The following is a 23,347-nucleotide window of genomic DNA, read 5'->3' as shown; positions in this document are numbered from 1 at the left end:
TTGTCACTTTGTTTCATAATATCAATCAATATAATCAATATTATTATTATCGAATTTTTTTTTCATATATATAGGAAAATATAACATTGAAACGATTATGATAAATTGAGAAATAGAGAACAAGAGAGAGAGAGAGAGAGAGAGAGAGACAAAGAAAATAACTGTCGGGAAGTGGGACGTGAATTATATTTTGTTTATTTATTAAATGAATTTGTAAATGATAATTTATAGATTTTTTTGAATAATAATAATAATAATTTATCAATAATGTTTGTGTGTGTGTGTGTGTGTGTTTGTATTTTTCTGAAAACAAAAATGATTTATATCAACGAAACAAACAAACAAAAAAAAATTTTTCATCTCATAAAAATATCAAGCCACAATGGAATAAGAATTATTATTATCATCATCATCATAATTTGAATTAATTATGATCAACGATGATGATGATGATGATGATGGAAACAACAAAATTTACGAAAACAGAAATGATAAAGAAAAAAAAATTTCATCAATCAAAGAATAAATTAGATCACTGACACAATAATTGACATGGATATTTTTGTAGAGAAAACATAAGCACAAATTCAAAGTGAGAGAAAAAAAAAAAGAAAAAACACAACATTGGAATTCCAGTTTTATAACAGCAGAGTAAAGAATGAAACATTTATATAGAGAGAGAATGTGAAAAAGAAAATTGAATTATGAAAACAATTTTTTCTGTTAGTGTAGCAGTATATCGATGTGTGTGTGTGTGTGTGAGTGTGTGTTTTATCGATAAAAAATACATTAAATTTAATGGAATATATAATCTATATATAGTGATATAATAATGAATAAACACCTGGCTATTCTCAATCAAAAAAAATGATAATGACTATGAAGTGTCTAGACTCTAGACAATGAACAAAAAAAAATATTCAATCAATAAAGAATTGGTGATTTTTAAAATCATCATGACAACAACAATAATAATGATATATAATGAAGATGATGACAATAATGATAATAATAGTGATGATTCAGATTTCTTTTTTGTATGTTTTTTCAATGTGTTACTTATGATACATAAATTTTTTTAAAATTCAAGAAAAAAAAATAAGAGAATCGTTATATGAATAATAAGGAAAAAATATTCTGAATCAAACAACAAAACAACAATAATAATGAATAGCATCACGAATCAGGCAAAAGTAAAGAAAAAGAAAAAAAAGAAAATTCTATAAGAATTCCAAAAAAAAAAACAATTCATGATGACTAGAATATAAATGAAAAAGATAAAGATAGGTATAAAGCACTTGACGTAAAATCTAAGGTTTTTTTTTGGTTTAAAATTAAATTTGGTTCTTTATAATTTTCAATTTATCAATGATTTGAATCAATATGGGCGTGATGGTGGTGGTGGTGGATGATGCATTGATGACTGTGGTGGTATCATTGTTCCTTGTGGTGGTTGCATTGGTGGTGGTGGCGGTGGTATCGGATGTTGTTGTTGATGATGTGGCGGTCCTGCCATTGGTACACCACCAATTATATTTGAATGAGGATGTGTAACTGTTTGAAGCGGTAACGGTGGTCCAGTAGAAATCGGAAGCACAGAAGGTGGTGGTAGTGGCGGTGGAACACGATTTCCATATTGATCAAAGACCGTTGGATAGTTTTCATCCACTGGATGATTGTGTTGAAGAATCACTTGTGGTTGTGATGATGATAATGGCGGTGGTTTCGTATTTTGATGAATATTCATCGATTGTGGCTGACCATAACCAGTGTTTGGATAACAAGAAGGATGTGAAGTTGATGGTAGCGACGGACCAGGTGGTGGACCATAACCACTATCAGGTGGTGGTAGTGGTGGTCCATAACCATAACTCTGTGGTCCATAATAACCAGGATGAGGACCTGGGGCCATATTACTATTACTACTATTATTATAATGGCCATATTGATCTTGTAATAGATTAATATCAGTACGGATGACGACCTCGATTTCATCGCCAATTTGATTGGCAATAATACGTGATACTTCATCATGTGAAATACCAGTCAATGGTATTCCATTCCATTCGATTACTTGCATTCCTGTATAATTCAAAATGTAGAATAATCATTTGATAAAAATTAAAAGAAAAAAAATAAGAATTACCTTCACGTATCTCTCCATTCATTGATAGATTTGGATGAATTTTCACAATATAAGCTCCAATCATATTAGTACCGGGTATATCTCTTCCACCGATTACTTTTAATCCAAGACCATCGCCTAATGTTAATTGTTTTGTTTTCATTTTGATCAAAGAATTTGTTTTTTTTTGTAAAAACCACGAACATAGAAAAACAAATCAATCGACAATAAAAACACAAATGATTCATTTTTGGTTTACATGTTGTTTGGTTTTGAATTCATATTCATCATCATTATATATTATTATATAATTGGATATCGCCATATTGAAAGTTGTCGTTAAATGTTTTTTTTTCAATTCATTTTTATTCGATTTTTTTTTGTTTTGATTGGTGGAGAGAAGAGAACGAATCATGAGAATCAAATAAGTTTGTTTGAATTTGTTCGAGTATCTATTTTTTGTTTTGTTTTTTTTTTTTTTTTTTTTTTTTGGTTTTTGTATTGTAAATTCTGTTTATTTATTTATTTTTTTTCATTCTAATAATTGAGGACTGTGAAAGGATTGGATAATTGGATAAATCAACAGAACAGACAACAAACAGATAGATAGATAGATAGACAGACAGACAGACAGACAGACAGACAGAGAGAGATTGAAATAATAATGATAAATTATAAAGAATAAGAAACATTCTAGTTTTTTTTCGTTGTTCAAAAAGCAACTCTCTCAAACAAACAAACAAAAATAGCTATGGAATTAATTTTTTTTTAGAAAGAAAAAGCTAAAATCAAAGTCTAAACTACTTATTAATTCATTTGATATGAATATGAATATTTAAAGATGAAACTGAAACTAAACTCTAGAGTCTAGACTAAATGAATCAAATTCAAAACAATCAAAACAATCAAAAACAAAAACATGCAAGTAAAAGGTTTTTTTTGTGGTTATATAACACTTATATTGACACAAATATATTGGGTTATTTATATTAATAAATAATTTTTTTTTTATTATAAAAAAAAATAAATGACAAAATCATAATTTTTACTCACCATCCATTGAACGTATTTTTGGATCTTGTGTCAACAATATTCGTTTGATCGGAAATGGATATTTTGGATTACGTGTGGAATTTGGCGCGAACTAATTTCAATAATAATAATATAATATCAGAGATAGAAGAGAAGAATAGAGTAAAACAAGATAGATCACAGAAACGATAATATTAATCGATTTGGCCCATATGATTTAATGAATATCACCGGAATACTTGAGTTTTTTTTGGCGAACTTCGCATATAATTATACGATTCATTAACATGTGTATTATCATATCCAGTATTACGATAGCCTATTTAAAATGAATATATATATGAATAAAAGTTTTGTTTTATATATTTTGAACAAAAAACTAACCATTATTGATACCAAAATCATCCATTGTTTTTCTTGTACGATAATTTACTGGTTGTTGTGGTTCAGTCAATAATGGCATCGATGATGCGCCATATGGATTCATATGATGATAATTTAAATCTAGTCATTTGTTGATGGATGTATATAAGCCAAATGTAATAATTAACAAACAGTAAATAATATCATACAATACAGTTTATATTACCATCATGTTGACCATATCCGGTATTAGTTAATCGAGAATCATACATACGATTCTGTTGATGATGTCTTGATACTGATGAAGATAATGAATAATCAGGATAGGAACTATAATAATGACCAGCCTTATGATTACTATGTGAATTGGCATTAAGGCTGACCATTGATCAAAAAAAATTGGAAATGATTTACGATTGAAATGTTGAAATCATTAAGCAAAAAAAAAAAAAAATCAATTTAAAAAATAAACATACTCATCACTGTAATATTTTTCTTTAGATTCAAGTAATGAATAATTATTTAAACCAGTGTATTTATCATAACAGAAAGGCTGGTGATGATGATGATGATGAGAATGATCGGATGATTGTGAAATTAGATAGTTGAATGATGAATCAAGTGGATCATCTAATAATGAACGTTCATTATTGAGAAAATTATAATCATCAAATGAATAATGTCTATATAGACGATCAGAATCGGCTAAACGTTGACGACGTCGTTTGATTTCAGCACGAACTTTAGCTGTTTTTTCTTCAACACTAAGATCCTGATCAAAATCTTCATCATCTGATACGTCTGAAACATATGGAGATGGATGCCATGAACGTGAGGTATATGAATTTTTTAAATCACGATTATTAATACCATCATTGATTCCGTATAGATCACGATTCTGGCCATAACGATTCATATCGAATGGTAAATGGCTGGTAGTCGTAGCCAAATCATATTTGCGATATAATGAATTCAGTCGGTCATACTTAGAATGATGTTTAGACTGTCAAATAAAAATTGAATCAAATTAATAAATTGAATAATTGGGAAAAAAAATTCTTACCAATTGAGAAAATCGTAATGGCGATAGATCCTGTAATGTACGTTGATTTCCATGTAATAATGGATCTCTAAAGCTGGCGTTTGCTGTGTTAGCTGATGCAGAATTTTCATGAAACAAAATTGATGACATTGGACGTGTAAGACGATATTTATCATCACCATAACGAACAGGATTCAATGATTCATATTCATATGATTTAAAAATATTATTCTTTACACCAGCACCTGGATAATGGCTACGATTATATCGATTTGTCATATTCAAGGTATTACGCCAGTTGTTCATATTTCTTGACAGATGATAATTACGAATATATCCTGCCGTAGGACTATTATTATCCAATAAGCTATTGTCTAATAAACTTCGATAACTTTGATAATCAGAACCAATCGTATTGACACCAGTTAAATTATTAATTTTCGTTGAATTAGATTTTTTATTATTCAACAGAAAATTCGATGAATTAGCTAATTCTCCAGTTTTCAATTCTTCAAGAATTTTTTGTTGAATATTTTTGATTTCATTAGCAAAATTGGCCGATGTCATTATTTTACTACCATGATGATGATGATGTTCATATTTGGATGCATTATGTTCGGATGCAGATCTATATTGTTTATTAGTCACTTTGGCAATATCGGTATTTGTAGGACTTTTCAATAAATGATGACGTCCATATGTTGAGGCAAGAAAATGAGTTATATCCGAATTTGATGAATATGGTGATTGTGGTCTAGGTGGTGGTGCTATTGATTGACCACCACCACCACCACCACAACTACCGATCGAATCACCTAATAGGCCAATACCGAATGAACTATCTAATGATGATGATGATTTTAGTGGTGGTGCACTACGTGCCAATGGATTTCGTCCTATTATCATTGTTAGATTCATGCAAATAATATCAGTGAAACAATAGTACTTACCACTTAATTTTTCCTTAATAAGTTTTTTCGTGTTAATCATTGAGGATATTGGTTCTTCATCTTTTGGCACTTCTGGAAGTTTTCGTCGTTTATTTTTACCACTTGTACTCATTTCAAATGAAACATTTTTAGTATCCAAATCTAAATAGCCTAAAGTGTTGAATGCAGTCCGTTCATTAGCTGATGTAGACGCGGGTATTCCACATCCGATAGGTAAACCAAACAATTTTGATGCTTTATTAGCAACAAATGATTCTTTTTTCTGTGCCAATATGGAACTAACATTTGAAACGGATGTATTTTTGCTTGTGTTTACATTTGCTGCTGCTGTACTACTGATGGCCACATTGGTAGGACGATATGTAACCGATGATGATGTAATCCTAGTATTTGGATTAATTTTACGAGTAGTCATTTTAGGAGAACCAGAACGCTGCGATATGCTTGTTGTAGTAATCGATGATGATGGTCGACTTGTTTGGCCATATTGCTGTTGTTGCTGTTGATTTAGTATATCATCACCAGTTGGATGTGGCAAACGACGATGCAATGATGATGATGATGATGATTGTATTGATGAAGATGTAATTCTTTGTTGTTGTTGTTGATGTTGATGATATCGAGATGTATCACGTTGATCAATTAATGATTGATCCATTGGACCTAATGCCCGAACATTTACAATGGCCGATGATTGTTGCTGAATCGTTACGTTTGATGATGGAGGTGGTGTTGAAATAGTCGAAACTTGTTTATCTTTTTTTGACAATAATGTTGTTTGTTTTGTAGCTATCGATGTTTGTCCACGATGATGATGATGATGGTGATGATTATTATTATTATTGACCAATTGATCATCAGTATTAACGGCAATTTCACGATTTTTATCACTTAATTTTGTTACCATTTTATCATTATTATTATAATTATTTTTTTGACCTAGATTATTGGCATTAACATTATCATTGTTTGTTTTATGCTGTTGTTGTCGTTCCAATTGAGCCTTCTTTTCTTGTAATTGATTCTGTAATCGTTGTTGTTCTAGCTGAATTTGCAAAAATTGCTGCTGTTGTTGTATTAGGATTTGTTGCTGTTTCTGTAAATGTTGTTCGATCTGTGTATTTGTTGCCAATAATGTTTTCTGTTGTTTTAGTGATTCCAAGTCGGTAGATGTATTCAGAATATTTCCAGTTGTGTTTATTCCCGTTTTGCTTGTTGTCGTTGTCGTTGTCGTTGTTGTTGTTGTTGTTGTTGTTGTTGACACTGATGATGTACGGGTCAATGTTGAATCAATTTTTTTCATATCATCAGCATTGTTTGTCAAAGAAATGTTCGGTATAATACGATTCTGTTTTCCACTACCAATAATTGGATGATATTGATCATAATTCATTTCAGCTGTTCCGGTACTAGCTCTTCTTGTCAACATTGATTTATTATTATTATTATTACTGTTTGAGCTCTGATATGATGATGATGACAAGCTAAATTTGTTCAGTTGTTTATTCGTGCCACCATCGATTCTAGTTTGATTATTTTTATTATTACCACTACTACCAATACTGTTGTTGATGTCGATTCTGCTGCCGCTTTGATTCAAACTTAATGTTTCGATCGCTCGATTAAAGTCATCAATCATTCCGCTAATACTGGTCATATCATTTCTTAGATTGGTGGTTGTATTTCGAGCAGTTGTTTGAAACTGTTTATCATTAGATTATCATTATATATTAGTATTAGTATTATATTGGATCAATATCATGAAAAATTGAATATAAATGCTAATATATTTAAAAAAAAATTATGACAAAATCACATACTGTATTACGACGTCTTTCAAGAATTTCCTGAGCTTCAGCAGCTTCGATCGATGGTGAAACATCTAAAATGGGAGATAATTCTGTAGAATGTTGCCATCCTCCTTGTTGTTGATCCAATGATGTTGCTGCCATTTGCTGTTGTTTTAATTGATGATTCTGTTGTTGATACTCTCTAGATTGTGTTGTCGATTGATTCAAACGATTCATCGTTATTCCATGATGTTGTTGTTGTGCGGATGATGAAATAAGAGAATGATGAAAATCTATTTGTCCACTATTATTATTATCGACAATTTTCGGTGGTTGTTGCTGTAATTGGCCAGCCATATTGTATAAGGGCATTGAACGATGCATTGTACTATTGATCATTGATGATGATGATAATGGCAGTGGTAGTTCCTGCTGCTGTGATTGATTATTAATCATTGATTTGGACATTGAACCAAACAATTCATTTTGCTGATTTATTTGTTGTTGGCCGCCAGCATTTAATGATGATGACATGCCATATGTTACATTGCTACCGGTTCCAGTTGAATTCTGATTTATTTGTCCTATAGATGATTGTTGATATTGTTGTTTTTGTTGTGAAATTTGTCGATTTGAATTTTGTTGCATAAATGGATCAGTAGTTTGATTACTACAACCAGTAAAACTATTATTCATCGATTGCATCAAATTAGGCTGTTGTTGTTGTGATTGAAACATTGTTTTATTCATAAATCGACTGTCCATTTTCTGATCATGTTGGTGAGAAAATCCTGATTGTGATTGTATTGCTGGATTCATACCAGCCATCATTGACATTTGATTTGAATGTTGCTGTTGTTGTTGTTGTGATAGCAATGGATTCGCCATCGATATATCTTGTTGCAATAGATACATTGTAGATTGATCCATATCCATACGATTGAAATTATTCAACAATTGTTGTTGCTGTTGTTGTGTATCATCCATTTGTGTTCCCATTATCGACATATTTGATTGCGGTGGATGTTGTTGTTGTTGTTGTTGAGAATTCATTTTAAGACTCATATTAGCCATATTTTGTTGATCTTGTTGTTTTGATTGCTGTGATGTTATCATCATCGACATTGATGGATTGTTCATATCAAATGTTTGCTGTTGTGGCTGTTGTTGTTGTTGTTGTTGTTGTTGTTGTTGCTGCTGCTGATTACCTGCTTGAGTTCCCGGAACTTTGATTTTGTTTAGTTCATATTTTTATTATATATTGATATTGATTCAGCGTGTTTTTTTCATTCATTCACATGGATATTTTTTATGGAAATAAAATATATATATAAAATATAAATGGAGGAGATAGAGAATAAAAGGAAAATTGTATGGAAAAAAATGAACAATAAATTAGCGAACAAAATAATAATCAATAATAAAATGGATGTCGTTTACAAGAAAAAGAAAAAGAAAAAGATGAAGGTATCAAATGTGATCATACAACAATGATAGGAGCGAGAAAGAAAAAAATTTTTTTTCAGATTAATCAATCAAAAAATCAATGAAAAAGATTTTGATTCAGAACAAAAAAAAACATCACATCACATCACATCAACATTACATTTTACGTGTTTTTCAACAACATGCAACAAAACAAAAACATGCAACAAAAATGAAAATCAAGATGCATCATGTATTATATTTAGTTATATAATATTAGATTAGAGGTTAGCATTAAATTCCTAATATTCACACATTTGCATTTCACACACATATGTTTGTTTTGTTTTGTTTTTGCATGTTTCATTCACAACAACTAGGACTTGTTATTATTATAAGCTGTTTATCATATTTATTCTTATTCTACTGTTAGTCGAATGAATTGATTTGAATTGAGAATATGAAGAAAGAAAAAAATTTGCAATTTAGTTTCTAAAATGGGCACTTTTTCTCTCTCTCACACACACACACATACGAATTTATATTACAAATCACACGATAGTAAAAGAATTGAGAAAAATAATTCTGTATATATAAAGAATAATAAACAGACGCTCATTACTTCCACCCACCCACACACACACACACGCACACAAATAAAATATACAGACATTAATTCCAAACGGAAATGATTACAACATCATTAAAATTAAATAACATATATAATAAATAAGAAACAAACAAACAGATAAAAATTCAATTATCGAAATCTACACTATTGATATATAGTTATTATTATTGTTGTTGTTGTTGTGCTAGATATTATAATAATAATAAATTTCAGGTTGATATTTTAGGTTTTGTGAATAAAAACACACACACACACACACCCACGCCAAACACACACACAACACAAAAAACACGTATGTAATAATGAAAAAAACATCAAAAGTCATTTAGGACAATAATCAAATTGGATTTATATATAATAAGTAAGATTTAGGAATTTTGAGAGAAAAAAAACCAAAAACCAAAAAAAAAAAAAAAAAAAATTCCAATTCTGGATGGTAAATGCCATTAGAAACGACAACAACAAGCAACAATCGGGAATGGATGAAAAATATATTGATAATGGATAAAACAGACACAGAGAGATATATTCAACGAGGATTTAATATGGTGAATTTTCATCATCAATTTCATCATCATCATGATCGAATGGAACAGATTGAAAAGGTGAATGGAGAAAGCAAAATAGCAAAATTTGACATATAGCGATATAGAGAGGACAGACAACAAATATATATAGAGAGAGAAAGAGCAAAAATTTTTGATTTTTTTTTTGGAAGAGATTTAGAACATTATAACAGGAATGAGAATATTTGGAATATTTGGAAGCGGTTGTGAAAATGAATATTGGAGAGAGATATTTGGAGTTTAAGAATTGAACGAAGGCACATGTCCGGAACGATTGATTTGGGTTTCATTTCATTTCATTTTTGGTGGTAGCATTTGTCTTGTTTTTGTTATTAATTTTTTCCTCAAATGAATTCTTTCTTTTTTTTACAATTGCTGATTAACAGCATTCGTAAAAACAAATGGAATGTGATTGTGAAGTGCAAAAAATATTGATTGATTGATTGATTTTTTTTGTTGCTGAAAGATTTATTGTTGAATTACCTCGTTTTCGAAACATCATTGAATCATTCAATATTAAAAATGGCTCAGAATTGGAACGATTATTACGACCTTTGTATGGTAATGATGACGACGAAGTTTTCTGTTGTAAATCATTATTTATAATATTTGTTCGTTGATTTTGAAATCGATTTGTTATACCACCAACTAGACCACTCATTATACTTATACTTTGTCTTCTATCTTGTTGTTGATGAACACGTTGATTTGGACTTAATGTGGACAATGTTTTTGGACTACGTTGTTGTTGTTGTTGTTGCTGCTGTTGTTGTTCTTGCTGTTGTTGTTGAGATTGTGGCGATGATGGTGATGATGAATCATTGAATGGACTCAATCGATTATCAACATCATGTTGTGATTGTTGATCAAGTTGTTCTTCATCTTCTTCTGGTATTGTATAAACTTGATTATTCATCATACTACCACCACAATGATATTGTGAATATTGATGATGAAATGGTGATATTTTTTGATGATTTATACCTCTAGATAGAGAAGCTATTGTTGTTACATTACCTCCACTATTACGATTATTACTATTATTATTGAATTCTATACGATTACGGCCAGATAATGGCCGTTGATGAAATTTATTTCCAAACATATTCCCGAATGGTTGCTGTTGTTGTTGTTGTTGTTGGCTCATTATCATAACCATATTATAATCATCATCATCATCATCCTCTTCATCTTCATCGAATTCATCATCGTCGTCATCATACTCACCTTGTCTTTCATATTCTTCATCGATTTCAAAATTTAAATAACCATATTCATCAAGTTCATTTAAATTATTATTATTATTATTAGTATTATTGTTGCTGTCATTGTTATTATTATTATTAATATTGTTGTTATCGTTTGATGATTGACCAGATTCATATGCTAATTATTGTAATTGGATTGGACAGAAAAAAAAGAGACAGAGATAGAATATATAAAGAATATAATGGAATAATAAAAATTATTCGACAAGATAATTATGATTCTGACATTTTGTTTTTGGGAGAAAGAGAAAAAAAAAGATTTCGATTCTTGCATTCAAACACCGAAAAAAAGACATATATGAGCAAACTCACACACACAGAGACACACACATCAGCAGGTGCAAATATTTTCTCAAATAAAATTGTGTGAATAGAAAGCCATTTTTTATGGGTGAAACAAAATGAAAAAAAAATTTTTTCATGTGTAAAAGATTATCAAATGAATAATGAATGGTGTTATGTTTTTTTTCCTATTGTGCTGATTAGTAATGTATATACTATATATAATATTGTTAATTATCTCATGTTATATTATGGAATTTTATCTATTTTTTGTTTGTCTAATTCTCATCCAGAATTTCTTTTTCACAAAATTTTCATTATCGATCATGTGATATGATATGCACAGATAGTCAGACACAGAGACACAGAATCACAAATACAAATGTGTTTTCATCAAAAAAAAACATGAAAAAGAATTTTATACTGAAAAATTATTGACCATGGAAATAATGGAATTGCTACTGGATGTAATTGTAAATGATCAAAAGAAAAAATTTGTACAATCTAATTTGATTCAAATTAATTAGAACACACGATTGCACAGACTTACGTACGAACGTAAACGTAAACGCAAACACAAACGCACACGCACACACAAGCTGAAAAAAAGAATTTCAATGGAAAAAAAAACATTTTTTTTTCTATATGCTCAACAAATCATTACACATATACAACGTAATTAATCAATTAATATAATATATTTATATTCTACATCTATGAAGTTGATTGCAAATTGTACTACGGTTTGTTCGTTTGTTTTTTTTCTCATTGCTAAATGGGAAAAAAAAGCCAGTGAAGAAAAGAAAAAAATTATTGAAAACGAAAACTAAAAAAAAAGCAATCAAAAGCGTAATTATATATAATTCTGATGATTACGAGAAAAAAAATGAAATGAAATGAAATGAAATAAAATGAAACGGAATAAAACTGCAACGATAATATATTCGGTTATATATAGCAATCGAAAAATGAAAAAAAAATTTCTTTGTTTTAATGCTTTGTAAATTCTATCTCACTATTAAGATGGACTAAAATTTCTACGAGAAAAAAATTTTTTTTTTTTAAATTTAAACAACAAACTAGAACATGAACGAAAAAAAAAATGAAATGAAAATGAAATTCGTCATTTACACTTACCATTTTGTTGAACCATCATTGTTAATTGTGTTGGTTGCTGTTGCTGCAGCTGCTGTAGCTGCTGTTGTGATAATGAATTCATCGTATCTGTCATCATACTACCAGTTCCGGTAGTAATTAATTGATGAACATGCTGCTGATGCATTGGTTTTGTTGTTGTTGCTGTTGTTGTTGTTGTTGCTGTTGTTGCTGAAATTTGTTGTGGTCCCATTGAAAAATTTTGTTGTTGTTGTGGACCTTGAATAGACCGATTGACAATCGGTTGACCATATACATCAATCATTTCGGAAGACTGATTTAGGCAATTTTGATTTGTTAATGATGATGTATTCTGTTGAATCATCGATTGTGGCTGCTGTTGTTGCTGCATAAGTGCTTGATTCTGATTCATTGATGATTGCTGATGAGACTGTTGTATGGTTCCATCTGGATTATATAATAAATTTGTTCTATTTGTTGGATCCATAAATTGTTGTTGTCCATGAATTCCTGTTTGTTGTAATTGTGTTTGTTGATTTGTTACATTTGTCGCCTGTTGATTTGTATAATTCATATTTGCATGTGTTTGTATGAATGGTTGTTGTTGTTGTTGTTGTTGTTGTGCATTTGGTATAGATTGAATCGAAGTATTTGGCATCATTGTTGTTGTTGGTTGTTTTATTAAGGATGGCTGCCCAATCATTTGATTATTATTACCAGCCATATTCATCATTGTTGAGCTAGATTGTTGATTAATTGTACCATCATTTTGATTATTGTAAATATTTGGCTGCTTTTGTTGTTGTTGCTGTTGTTGTGGTCCTAAACCTGGCTGTTGTTGTTGTTGTTGATAATAACTATTATCTTGAGCCATAGATGATGGAATATTTTGTGAATTTAATTGTTGTTGAATAATTGCTTGTTGTTCGAATGAATTCATATTCGTTGTAGCTGTTGATGTTTGTGGCATAATTTGATTTGAATACGGTTGTATTTGTTGTTGTTGATTTAAATTTGATGAATTTAAATTCGATGTTGTTGATGATGATAATGTTGTTGATGATACTGATGGTGGAGGCACTAGACTAGGCGGTAACATTTGTCGTCTTTTATAACATTCAATACAACATCGTATCTATTTTCAAATGAAAAATTGAAAAAGTTTAAATTTAATTTATTTTTTTCATACAATTTAAATGAAGAAAATAAATAAATAAATAAATAAATAAATAAATACCTGTCTATTTGAATCTTGTTGTCCACATTGTTGGCAAAACATTTTAAAACAATCACTACATTTGATCAATAAATTTTGTTCTATATCTCTATGGCATATTGAACAGGATGTAATCATCATCATTGTATTACTGTTTGGTTGTTGTTGTCCAGTGCCACCACTACCACCACCACCACCACCCATTTGTCTTTGTTGTTGTTGTTGTTCCTGATACGATCCAGTTGTTGCCATTGTAATCGATGATGTTGATGTTATTGGCATCGAATTTGTAGCCATCATGTTAAATTGTTGTTGAGAATTTGATTGTGGTTGTGGTTGTGGTTGTGGGTGTTGTTGTTGTTGCTGTGAACCAAATTGTTGTCCATTTCTTGATAATTGTTGTTGTTGTTTTTGCATTCTGTAATTGAAGAAAATTTTTTTTTTCATTAAAAATGAAAAATCAAATTTCTCATTTCAACAACAAGAACAACAAAAACAAAAATACAACAGATTTTTCCAAGACTAAATGTGACTAAAATTCAAATGTTTTCACATATATATGAATTTGAATCAAATTAATTTTTTTTTCTGCATGATAAATGAATGTCATATCATATAGACGACAGCAATTTGAAACAATTTTCTCTATCACTACGTTTCAAAACTTGTCAAATGGAAAAAAAAGACAAACTAATAAAGCCATGGAATAGACAAAAGAGAAAGGGCAACAACAAAAAAAAAAATTCAACTTTGTGAAATTTATACGCAATGATAATAAAATGAAAAAAAAATGAGACACAGACACACACGCAGACAAAAAAAACAATAACAAACAAACAAACGAGAAAAAAAAAATCTCACATCATAAATAAATGAACAAACATTTAGAAACTAGATATTATCAAATTCTGAAAAACGTAACCCTAACAAACATGATAACAATAACAATGAGATCATTTTGCAGACAAATTTCTATTTAATTTAAATTTTATTTTGATGTTTTTTTTTTAGAAAAATTTTCATTTTTCATAATGTCCAATGTGTTTATTATGTTGAAATTTGTCTTTGATTCATATTGATCAGAATGGATTCTGATTAATTATTTTTCACAAGAATTTTCATTTCTCATTCAGCATTCATTATTTTATAATAATAATATATTATTTGGAAAAAAATATTTGACCACAACAATGATGAAGTCATTGAGATCAATTTTATCTCATTTCATAATAATTTTTTAGTATATATATGTTCTATATGTTGAAAATAAAAATTATATCGATATCAATATAATATACTAAAATATATTCAGCTGAACCAACCAGGCAACCAAAAATTCATTTCTGTGTCAATCTATCTATTTGTCAGTGTATGTATATAATATAAAGCCCATTGCTCTCGATTCTTTAAACGTATGGTATATAAAACAAAAAACTAGGTCAGAATCAAGGATTCAGAGCACAGAATTTACAATCTAAAAGAAGTGAGATCAGACTAAAATGCTCACTATGTATGTACGTATGTGTGTGTGTGTGTGTTTGTGTGTTTTTGTTTGTGTATCAAGAGCATAAAACTTGCCGAAGCCGAATCAAACATTGGTAAAAAAAAAAAAAAATATCGTAACATAGGACGAATCTAGTATATATGAACCAAGGACACACAATAACGGTGTGAGTGCAAGTTTCATTTTGGTTCCAAGACTATGACGATGATGATGATAATGTTGAAAGCATTCAATCAGCAAAAGCAAAAAAAATAAATAAATAAATAAATAAAATAACAGGAACAAACAGCCCTATTCATAGTGGGTATTTGCAATGAGATTAAAATAAAGAGTAATGGATAAAATGAAAATCCTTTTTTCGATGAATTTTATACAAATAATAATACCTTATTATTATTAACATTCAAAAACGAAATATCATCCATACATCCGCCCACACACACACACACACACACTAAAATTTCAAATGCAATCGTATTATCGATTTGTGTAGATTTGTGTACACATTACAAATACAAACAACAGTTAATTCGAACAATATTACATCCAACATTTTTTTTTGATGTTTAAATTGGAAAATGCATGAATTTTTTTTTCGTTATATAATCAAATGAATAGAATAATGGAAAAAAATACTCATTTTTCATCAACTTTTTTTTTATTGTTCTTTCTTTTCTTTTCTTGTTTCTCCTTTACTATCCCCCATCCCCTCCCGCATATACACACACACACAGTTATATACCCATAAACGAACTTTTTTTTATTCTTGTTTGTGTAGATGATATTATCATTACTTTTTCATTGGTTTGTGGGCAGAATTTTTTTTTTTGTTTCTTTTACTTTCTATTTTTGAATTCTATACTGGCTTTAATTCATTCATACACAGACAGAGACAAGTGCTTTTTACATTTCACATACATAATACTTTTGTACTTATGACAATGACATCGAATTGAATGAGATTGTGATAAAATAGAAGAAGAAGAAGAAAAAAAAAAGAAAAACATTGACAAAATTCGTGAACACCTGAGTCATTTTGCTAATTTATTTTCATTATTCCAATCAAGTACAAGTAAAGATAAAACACATAAAGATGTATAGAAATAAAGATAAAGAAATAGACATGTATCTAAAATAAATAGTGAATAGGATGATATTAGAATTTTTCAGCATCAACATAAAAAATCAATAGAATATAGACATTAATATATACGGTGACTAACCATAAAACATACATACACACACACACACACACACAAAAGAAAGTGAAAAGACAATATAATTCATTTCAATCAAATAAAAGAGAGAAAAAAATTTGTGAATTTGAAAATTTGAAATGAAACAAAAAAAAATCGATATATATATAATGAAAAATGGAGGGCGTAGAAAATTTATAAATTTTTCAATTCACAATTTTTTTTCTCACTGATTTGAAACCCAAAATGATTGAGACGGGTTTTTTTTTTTGGTTTGGTTTTGTTTTGAATTGACAATTCATTTTATTTCATTTCAATTTTTTTCTCTTTCCCTCTTTTTTTTTCTATCTTCGTCTTTCTCACAATCTCTAATAATAGAATTGTAAATGAGAAATAATATTGGATCATCATCGTCGTCATCGTCATCATCATAGGTATTGAAAACACACACACACACGAACGCACATAGACACAAACACAGAAAAAAATAAATAGAAAAAAGTTGGTCGAATTACATTAATGGAATTACAATACCCATTTTGTATTTGCAAACTTTTTTTTTTTTTTTACTTGTATTCGTTGTTGTTTGTTTCACCACATCGGCACTCTGGTTGTTGTTGTTGAAGGCTCAAATAATTTTCATCAGAATTTCATCTCCCCTTATTTTATTATGTAATCATACAAAATGATGCAATAATGTATAGTGAAAGAATATAAAATGAAATTTGTTATCGTGTGTTGAAAAATATAAAAAAAAACAAAATAGATGAATAAATCAAAGTAATGAGATGAAATTGATGATTTTTTTTTTTTGCTCAACAAGACAAGACAATTGTATGTTGATTGCCTATTGTTGTTTTATACACTATATATTACAATGAATTTGAACAAACAGACATCATCATCATCATCACTATTGTTGGGCAAGAAATTCGAGAATTTGAAACAATTTTCTAGATTGTTGATAAAATTTATTCATTCAATTCATCAAATAAATATAAAATAGTGATACAATGATAATTTTAAATGTTACATTTGGATTCTTGTTTTTTTTATGCATACACACACGCATATATACTAGTCTCTCAAACCAAAATAATACTTATATATTTGCAAACAATTTATCAAGATGAACAAGAATCCAGATTTTGTTTTTTTTATGAAATGAAAAAAAACATGAAAATTGACGTCATCTTGGTCCAGAATTTCTAAAATTATAAATGGCTGATTTAGAAATAAAATAAATGTATAATGGTTTAAAGAATTGTTCGTTAATTTGTTTCCTATTTCAATAACAAAAAACAAAATTTTTTTGTTGTTATTTTTTTTGTTGTTCAAAGTAATTCTTAGAATTTGATTCGTACATTGACTCATGATACGTAAATGATCAAAATAGAATTTCAATGATTCAATATTTTATGATATACTTACTCATTAGAATATGGCATTATTGATGAAGTTTGTGGATGTGAATGATGATGTTGTTGTTGTTGATGCATTGCCGTTGATGTCGCTGCTGCTGATGATGATGATGACAATTGTTGTGTTGTGGTTGTTGTTGCTGTTGACGATATTTTTGATGATGATGCTGATACTGGAGCCTGTGGTGTATGTGGCATTGAACTTTGTGTATCCTGTTGAGCTCTAGCCATTACAGATTGTATCATTTGTTTTTCCTCTTCAGTCAAACCACTTAGATCAACTTCGGGCACTTGTGAAGGTATTGGAGATTTTGCTATTGTTGTATTAGCTGTCATATTTGTTGCTGTTGCTACATTAGATCCTAATGATGATGAGGTATTATTGGGCATAGAATTTGTCATCGTATTTGTTGTCGGTGGTCCTGGTCCAGTAGATCTAGGTCCAATACCGCCAATACCAGGAAATGATCCTGGATGAAATTGATTAATTAATTGATTCATTGGTTTAATACTATTTGGAAATGATGTTGATAATTGTCCAATTGAATTGAACATTGATCCAGTTTGATTGGCATTACCGGCAGCTTTTTGAGCCAGATTTGATGTCATTGATGATAAAACATTCATATTGCTCGATTGTTGTTGTTGTTGTTGTTGTTGGTGTTGCAAATGTTGAAAATTATCGTTTCCACCACCACCAATAGAATTTAAAAAGCTAGAATTCAATCTAGCTTGATTTTGTTGATATTGATGTTGTTGTGGATTATTCTGAAATTGACTTTCTTCATTTCCCATTATCTAATTAAACTAAACGCTTATAATAGAAACGTTTTTTGTGTGTGTGTTTTTTTTTACTAAAATCTAATAATTGAGAAATGAATAGAAAAAGGATTGCTATAGAATGAAGAATTTTCTATTTTCTGGGATAATTATGAGATGTTAACTGTGATAATGATGATGATGATGATGATAATGATGAAAATGAAGCTAGAACTTGGCAAATTTTTATTTGTAAATCAAAACAAACATAAACACAACAAAAAAAATGAATGAATGAACAAACGAAAAACAATTTGAGCTATAATAGATTTGATAGATTTCTTTATTTTTTTCACTTGATTTTCAACAAAATTTCTAATACTCAAAATAATCAGGAAAAATGATTTTCTTTTCTTCTTTTTTTTTTATTTTATTCTGTCGATTCTGAATCCAATTTCTGAATGACACACAAGACACATGGAAATATTCACACATTTAACAAAAAAAAAACAAACTCACAAACAACACAAATAGAGAACTATATTAAACCACAAATTGTCCCATTAATTTACATATATTAAAAATTATAAATCACAAAAACGACGAAAAACGACGGAAATCATAATTATGGAACAATAAGGCATTTTAATGGGACATTTTCTCATATTTCGTTGTAATCAAAGACTATTAAAAAAAAAATTTCAAATTTAAATTTCAAGTTTGATTAAATAATAATGATTGAAGATGTTGTTGTTGTTGTTGCTGTTGAAGGGTCAAAGGTTGCACAGAATACAAAATTTTTTTTCCTCTCTAATCGTTGTTGTTGAATAATCACCAACACCATATATGGATATTAAAATTCATCATCATCATTTCTTCACAGTCAGATTAACGAAATGAATATATTTCTTTTTTTTGTTTTGTTTTTGTTTTGTTGCTTGTTTGAGGTTTCATTATTTCTTTTGTTTTTTGTTTTGTTTTTTTTTTCTTCTCATTCTCACAAATCATGGAATCAAGTTTATTCAAGTCATTCTCAATCCAACAAACACACTAACACATACACACACACACACTAACACATACAGTTATAATTCAACGAGAAATGAGATGAAAGTGAAAAATTCTTTTTGGAAAACCTGAAACACACATGCACACACATACACACAAACACACACAAAAACAAACATTACATAGATATTATCAGTTTCATCACTAAACTGTATCACAGAAACGCCATATACTAACAACATTCATAGTCAAAAAAACTTTTCGATAATGATGGTGTTTGTGTGTATATGTTTTTTCTGATTGTATTATAGTGAGTGAAATGAAATGAAAAAAAAAATGGTCGAATCAAGAATTAGAAAAAAAGAAAGAAAAAGGACATATATCTAAAAACGTCGAAACTATTACACAAATAGTGAACAGCTTAGGCGCCAACTAAATAATGATGATCATGACCATCTCATCAGTACTACTACCACCAACACCATCACCAGCAGCAGCATCACCGTCACACTGATGATCATATCACATGGATTCTTGAATGAAAGTGGTCGGATTCCTATTTTTATTCCACTTCACCGTAACAATATCGTAGCGCAAATAGTTTTATTGGTACGTTGATGGTTGACAATTTTTATTCTATTATATTATTCTATTTATTCATTCTTTTCATCGTTGTCATTGTCGAATTTGATTCAAATTTTTGGCTAGGACATTATTTCATAACAACGAATTTCCATTTTTTTTTTGTTCATTCACTCTCTCCTTTTGTTGATTCTATCTGAATTTTTTTTTTTTTTTTTGGGCCATAGTTTTTTTTCAAACGGTGAACAGCTTTGGAGCAGCGGTATGTCGTCATAATGAAAATTTTTTTTTATTTTTGCTGGGTTTTTTTCCTATTCATCTATCCATCTATCTATATGAAACAGAATTAAGAATATTGTTCCATACGATATATGAGATTCGCATGCGTATCGCAATCAAATATTTGACGAAAAATGGTCTCTCGCTTTCAGTATCAACAACACTATACAATAGATAAGAAGAAGGAAGAAGCAAGAAAGAAAAATAAAAAATAAAAATTTTTTTTTGTTCAAAAATCGACACACACACGCACAGAATTATCATATATATTCATTTTACTATATATAAAAAATAGAATCCATCGATCCATATTAATAATAATAATAATAATAATAATGGTAGTGGCGGCCATGATTGTTAGAATTTTTTTTCTGTTTTTTTTTTCATTATTCTTCCTATTTTTTTTTATTATAGTGCGCAATTCCATTTATAATTCATTGTTGGCCACTGAATGTCGCCATAATCGTCTATTGTTGGTTATTATGATGATAATAATAATAATGTTTTAGTATACATTTGGATTCTATAGAAAAAAAATAAAACGGAGACATGACGTAATTTGGCAATTAGGTGGTGGTTCCGTCATTTCTAATTCCATAATAATAATAATAATAATGATGATGATGATTATATTCGCATGCGTACATACGGTTCCAATTTTTGTGTGTGTGTGTGTGAGTGCGTATGAGAACAATTGAGAAAAAAACCAAATAATAATAATGATAATAATAATAATAAATGATCTCAACTATTAAGCAACATAAAGCCTCAATATCAGTGAATTTATCTGCCCATTTTCATCTTGCATTTTTACAATTTCTTTAGTTTCATTAGTTCCATTACTAAATAAGTAAAATAATGTAGAATGAAAGAAAATCTATTTTTTCTTTAACAAAATTTGATGAAAAAAAAATATATAGCAAAGTGAATAGAATAAAATGCCGGGCGCCCCTTATCTATTTCGAATCAATAACAACCAATGATAATGATGATGATGATGATGATGATGAAACGATCAAAAAAAATGTATAAAATGATTGAACATTGAATTGAATTGAGTATTGAATAGAGAATAAAGAATATGCGTGTACGCTTGAAGAATCAATGAAAGAAAAAAAATTTTTTATGAATTTTTCGAAGAAAAAAAAATAGATAAAGTACCAATTGCAAATAGGCAACAAACACACACACTCCCATAAACAAATTCAAGGAAACGTGTATAGAAATAATAGAAAAAAAAAGAATTTTACTTCAGACAAACACACACACACACACACATAGACAAAAACAAGGTTTCGGCAAGGAAACAACAAGGAAAAAAAATTCTACCGATTCTTCTGGCTTTACCAAATCATATATATACACAGCAAAAATATAATCGTATATATACCATTTATACTAAAAGAAAAAGAATAGAATATAGGCAATACGGTCCATAAGTATTTTTTCTTGTCCTTCAAGCATTCTGTTCATACTGATATATATGTGATTTCTACCATGGATTCATTTATATATAGCCGTTGAATTCATTTCTATCACATCCAATAAGAATATATATACGAAGAACTTTGTACACTTTTTTTCTACTGAATATTTGTATTTGATTCTGAAATTCATTTTGAACAATTTTCAAGAATTTTTCAAAAAAAAAAAATTTTTTTTTTATCAATTCAAATTTTTAAATTACAATCAAATATTCATGAAAGCATAGACAGCCGGTATTGTATAATTTTTTTCATTTTCATTCCATTCCAATGATGATAAATTATGAGCAAAGAATTTTCATTTTTCATTTTTCGTTTTGTTTTTAAATTTTATTTTACCCTTTCATGAAGTTTATACAAATCAACAGAATAAATAAGCGAATATATTTTATTTATTTATTTTTTTTCGGTGTAAAAAAATGAGAGAAAAGGAGAGAGAATTTACTGAATTTATAGAGAATAGTATAAAATAGTATCACATCTATTCATCTGGATTCTTTGTTTCATATTCTTTGTTTTGTTTTATTTTATTCGTTTCAAGTATGAAATAAATTGTGTCTCTCTCTGTCTGTCTGTCTGACTGTCTGTATGTCTGTCTAGTTATTCTATTCATGCAAGTTATTGAAAAAATGGAACAAAATGGATGAGTGGAGACCAAAGAATGAAAAAAAGAAAAAAATTGAAATGAACCGGAATTTTCGTTTTTCATTTTCAATAATCTTTTTTGAGTGTGTGTGTGTGTGTGTGAATGATGTATGATGACAGGATTATTTATTTTTTTTGGTGGGTGATGTGGTTTAGATTTTAAGTAGATCGGTGAGAAAATCAACAAAATTTTCAGTTTTTTTTTACCATTCCATTCTCTGCCATAGTGAGACAATCTGAAATGAAATTATTTACACTGCCGCCGATATTATTTAATAATGTGTGTATGAGTTGATTTTTGAGAAAAAAATTCAATATTATGGTGTGGTGGTGGTCCTTTTTTTCTCTATTTTCTTCTTTGGTCGCACACATTGAAATAAAGAGAGAATAATTTTGCTATATGAAATGTTTTTTTATATATGTGTACATTTAGGATTGGTAAAATGAATTGTCATTTTTTTCAGGCAAATGGTGGTTTAGGTCATGATGATATCATTTGTAATTACACAAATATGATGATGATGATCTACAAATTCCATTTCAACCATTAACGCCACACACACACGCGAACAATTGTTTCATTAATGGTCTATTCGTTTTTTCTTTTGTATAATGTTAATTATATATCGGAATGACATTCCGAAAACGAAAAACTAAACTAAA

The 23,347-nt window shown here is 29.0% G+C and overlaps 1 protein-coding gene across 3 annotated transcripts; it reads right to left on the bottom strand.

Annotated features, from left to right (window-relative positions):
• Window positions 1–7: 7 nt before the first annotated feature.
• Window positions 8–20,259, bottom strand: LOC124498777 (uncharacterized). Of its 3 annotated transcripts, XM_075731552.1 has the most exons (14): window positions 17,938–20,259; window positions 13,828–14,224; window positions 12,612–13,725; window positions 10,408–11,310; window positions 7,333–8,528; window positions 5,513–7,214; window positions 4,584–5,458; window positions 3,997–4,523; window positions 3,747–3,898; window positions 3,542–3,661; window positions 3,397–3,476; window positions 3,179–3,269; window positions 2,147–2,263; window positions 8–2,082 (listed from the first exon to the last, which is right to left on the bottom strand). In XM_075731552.1, the coding sequence occupies exons 1-14, from the start codon at window positions 18,720–18,722 to the stop codon at window positions 1,379–1,381; spliced, it is 8,763 nt and encodes a 2,920-aa protein (XP_075587667.1). In that variant the 5' UTR covers window positions 18,723–20,259; the 3' UTR covers window positions 8–1,378. The 3 variants fall into 3 exon arrangements, with proteins under 3 accessions (XP_075587667.1, XP_075587668.1, XP_046918531.2); XM_075731553.1 differs by lacking the exon at window positions 10,408–11,310 and having other exon boundaries at window positions 12,606–13,725; XM_047062575.2 differs by lacking the exon at window positions 10,408–11,310.
• Window positions 20,260–23,347: the final 3,088 nt, after the last annotated feature.

This window comes from Dermatophagoides farinae, chromosome 5 (genome assembly GCF_024713945.1).
Source record: "Dermatophagoides farinae isolate YC_2012a chromosome 5, ASM2471394v1, whole genome shotgun sequence".
NCBI lineage: Eukaryota > Metazoa > Arthropoda > Arachnida > Sarcoptiformes > Pyroglyphidae > Dermatophagoides > Dermatophagoides farinae.
This window is presented reverse-complemented; position numbering and strand designations above follow the sequence as displayed.

Bases quoted from the DNA above. Each gene is read 5' to 3' on its own strand.
- LOC124498777 (XM_075731552.1), bottom strand. From the start codon at position 18,722: ATGGGAAATGAAGAAAGTCAATTTCAGAATAATCCACAACAACATCAA. The intron at 4,524-4,583 runs GTAAGAATTTTT...TTTATTTGACAG, and splicing joins CATTACGATTTTCTCAATTG to TCTAAACATCATTCTAAGTA. The intron at 3,662-3,746 runs GTAATATAAACT...ACAAATGACTAG, and splicing joins CGGATATGGTCAACATGATG to ATTTAAATTATCATCATATG.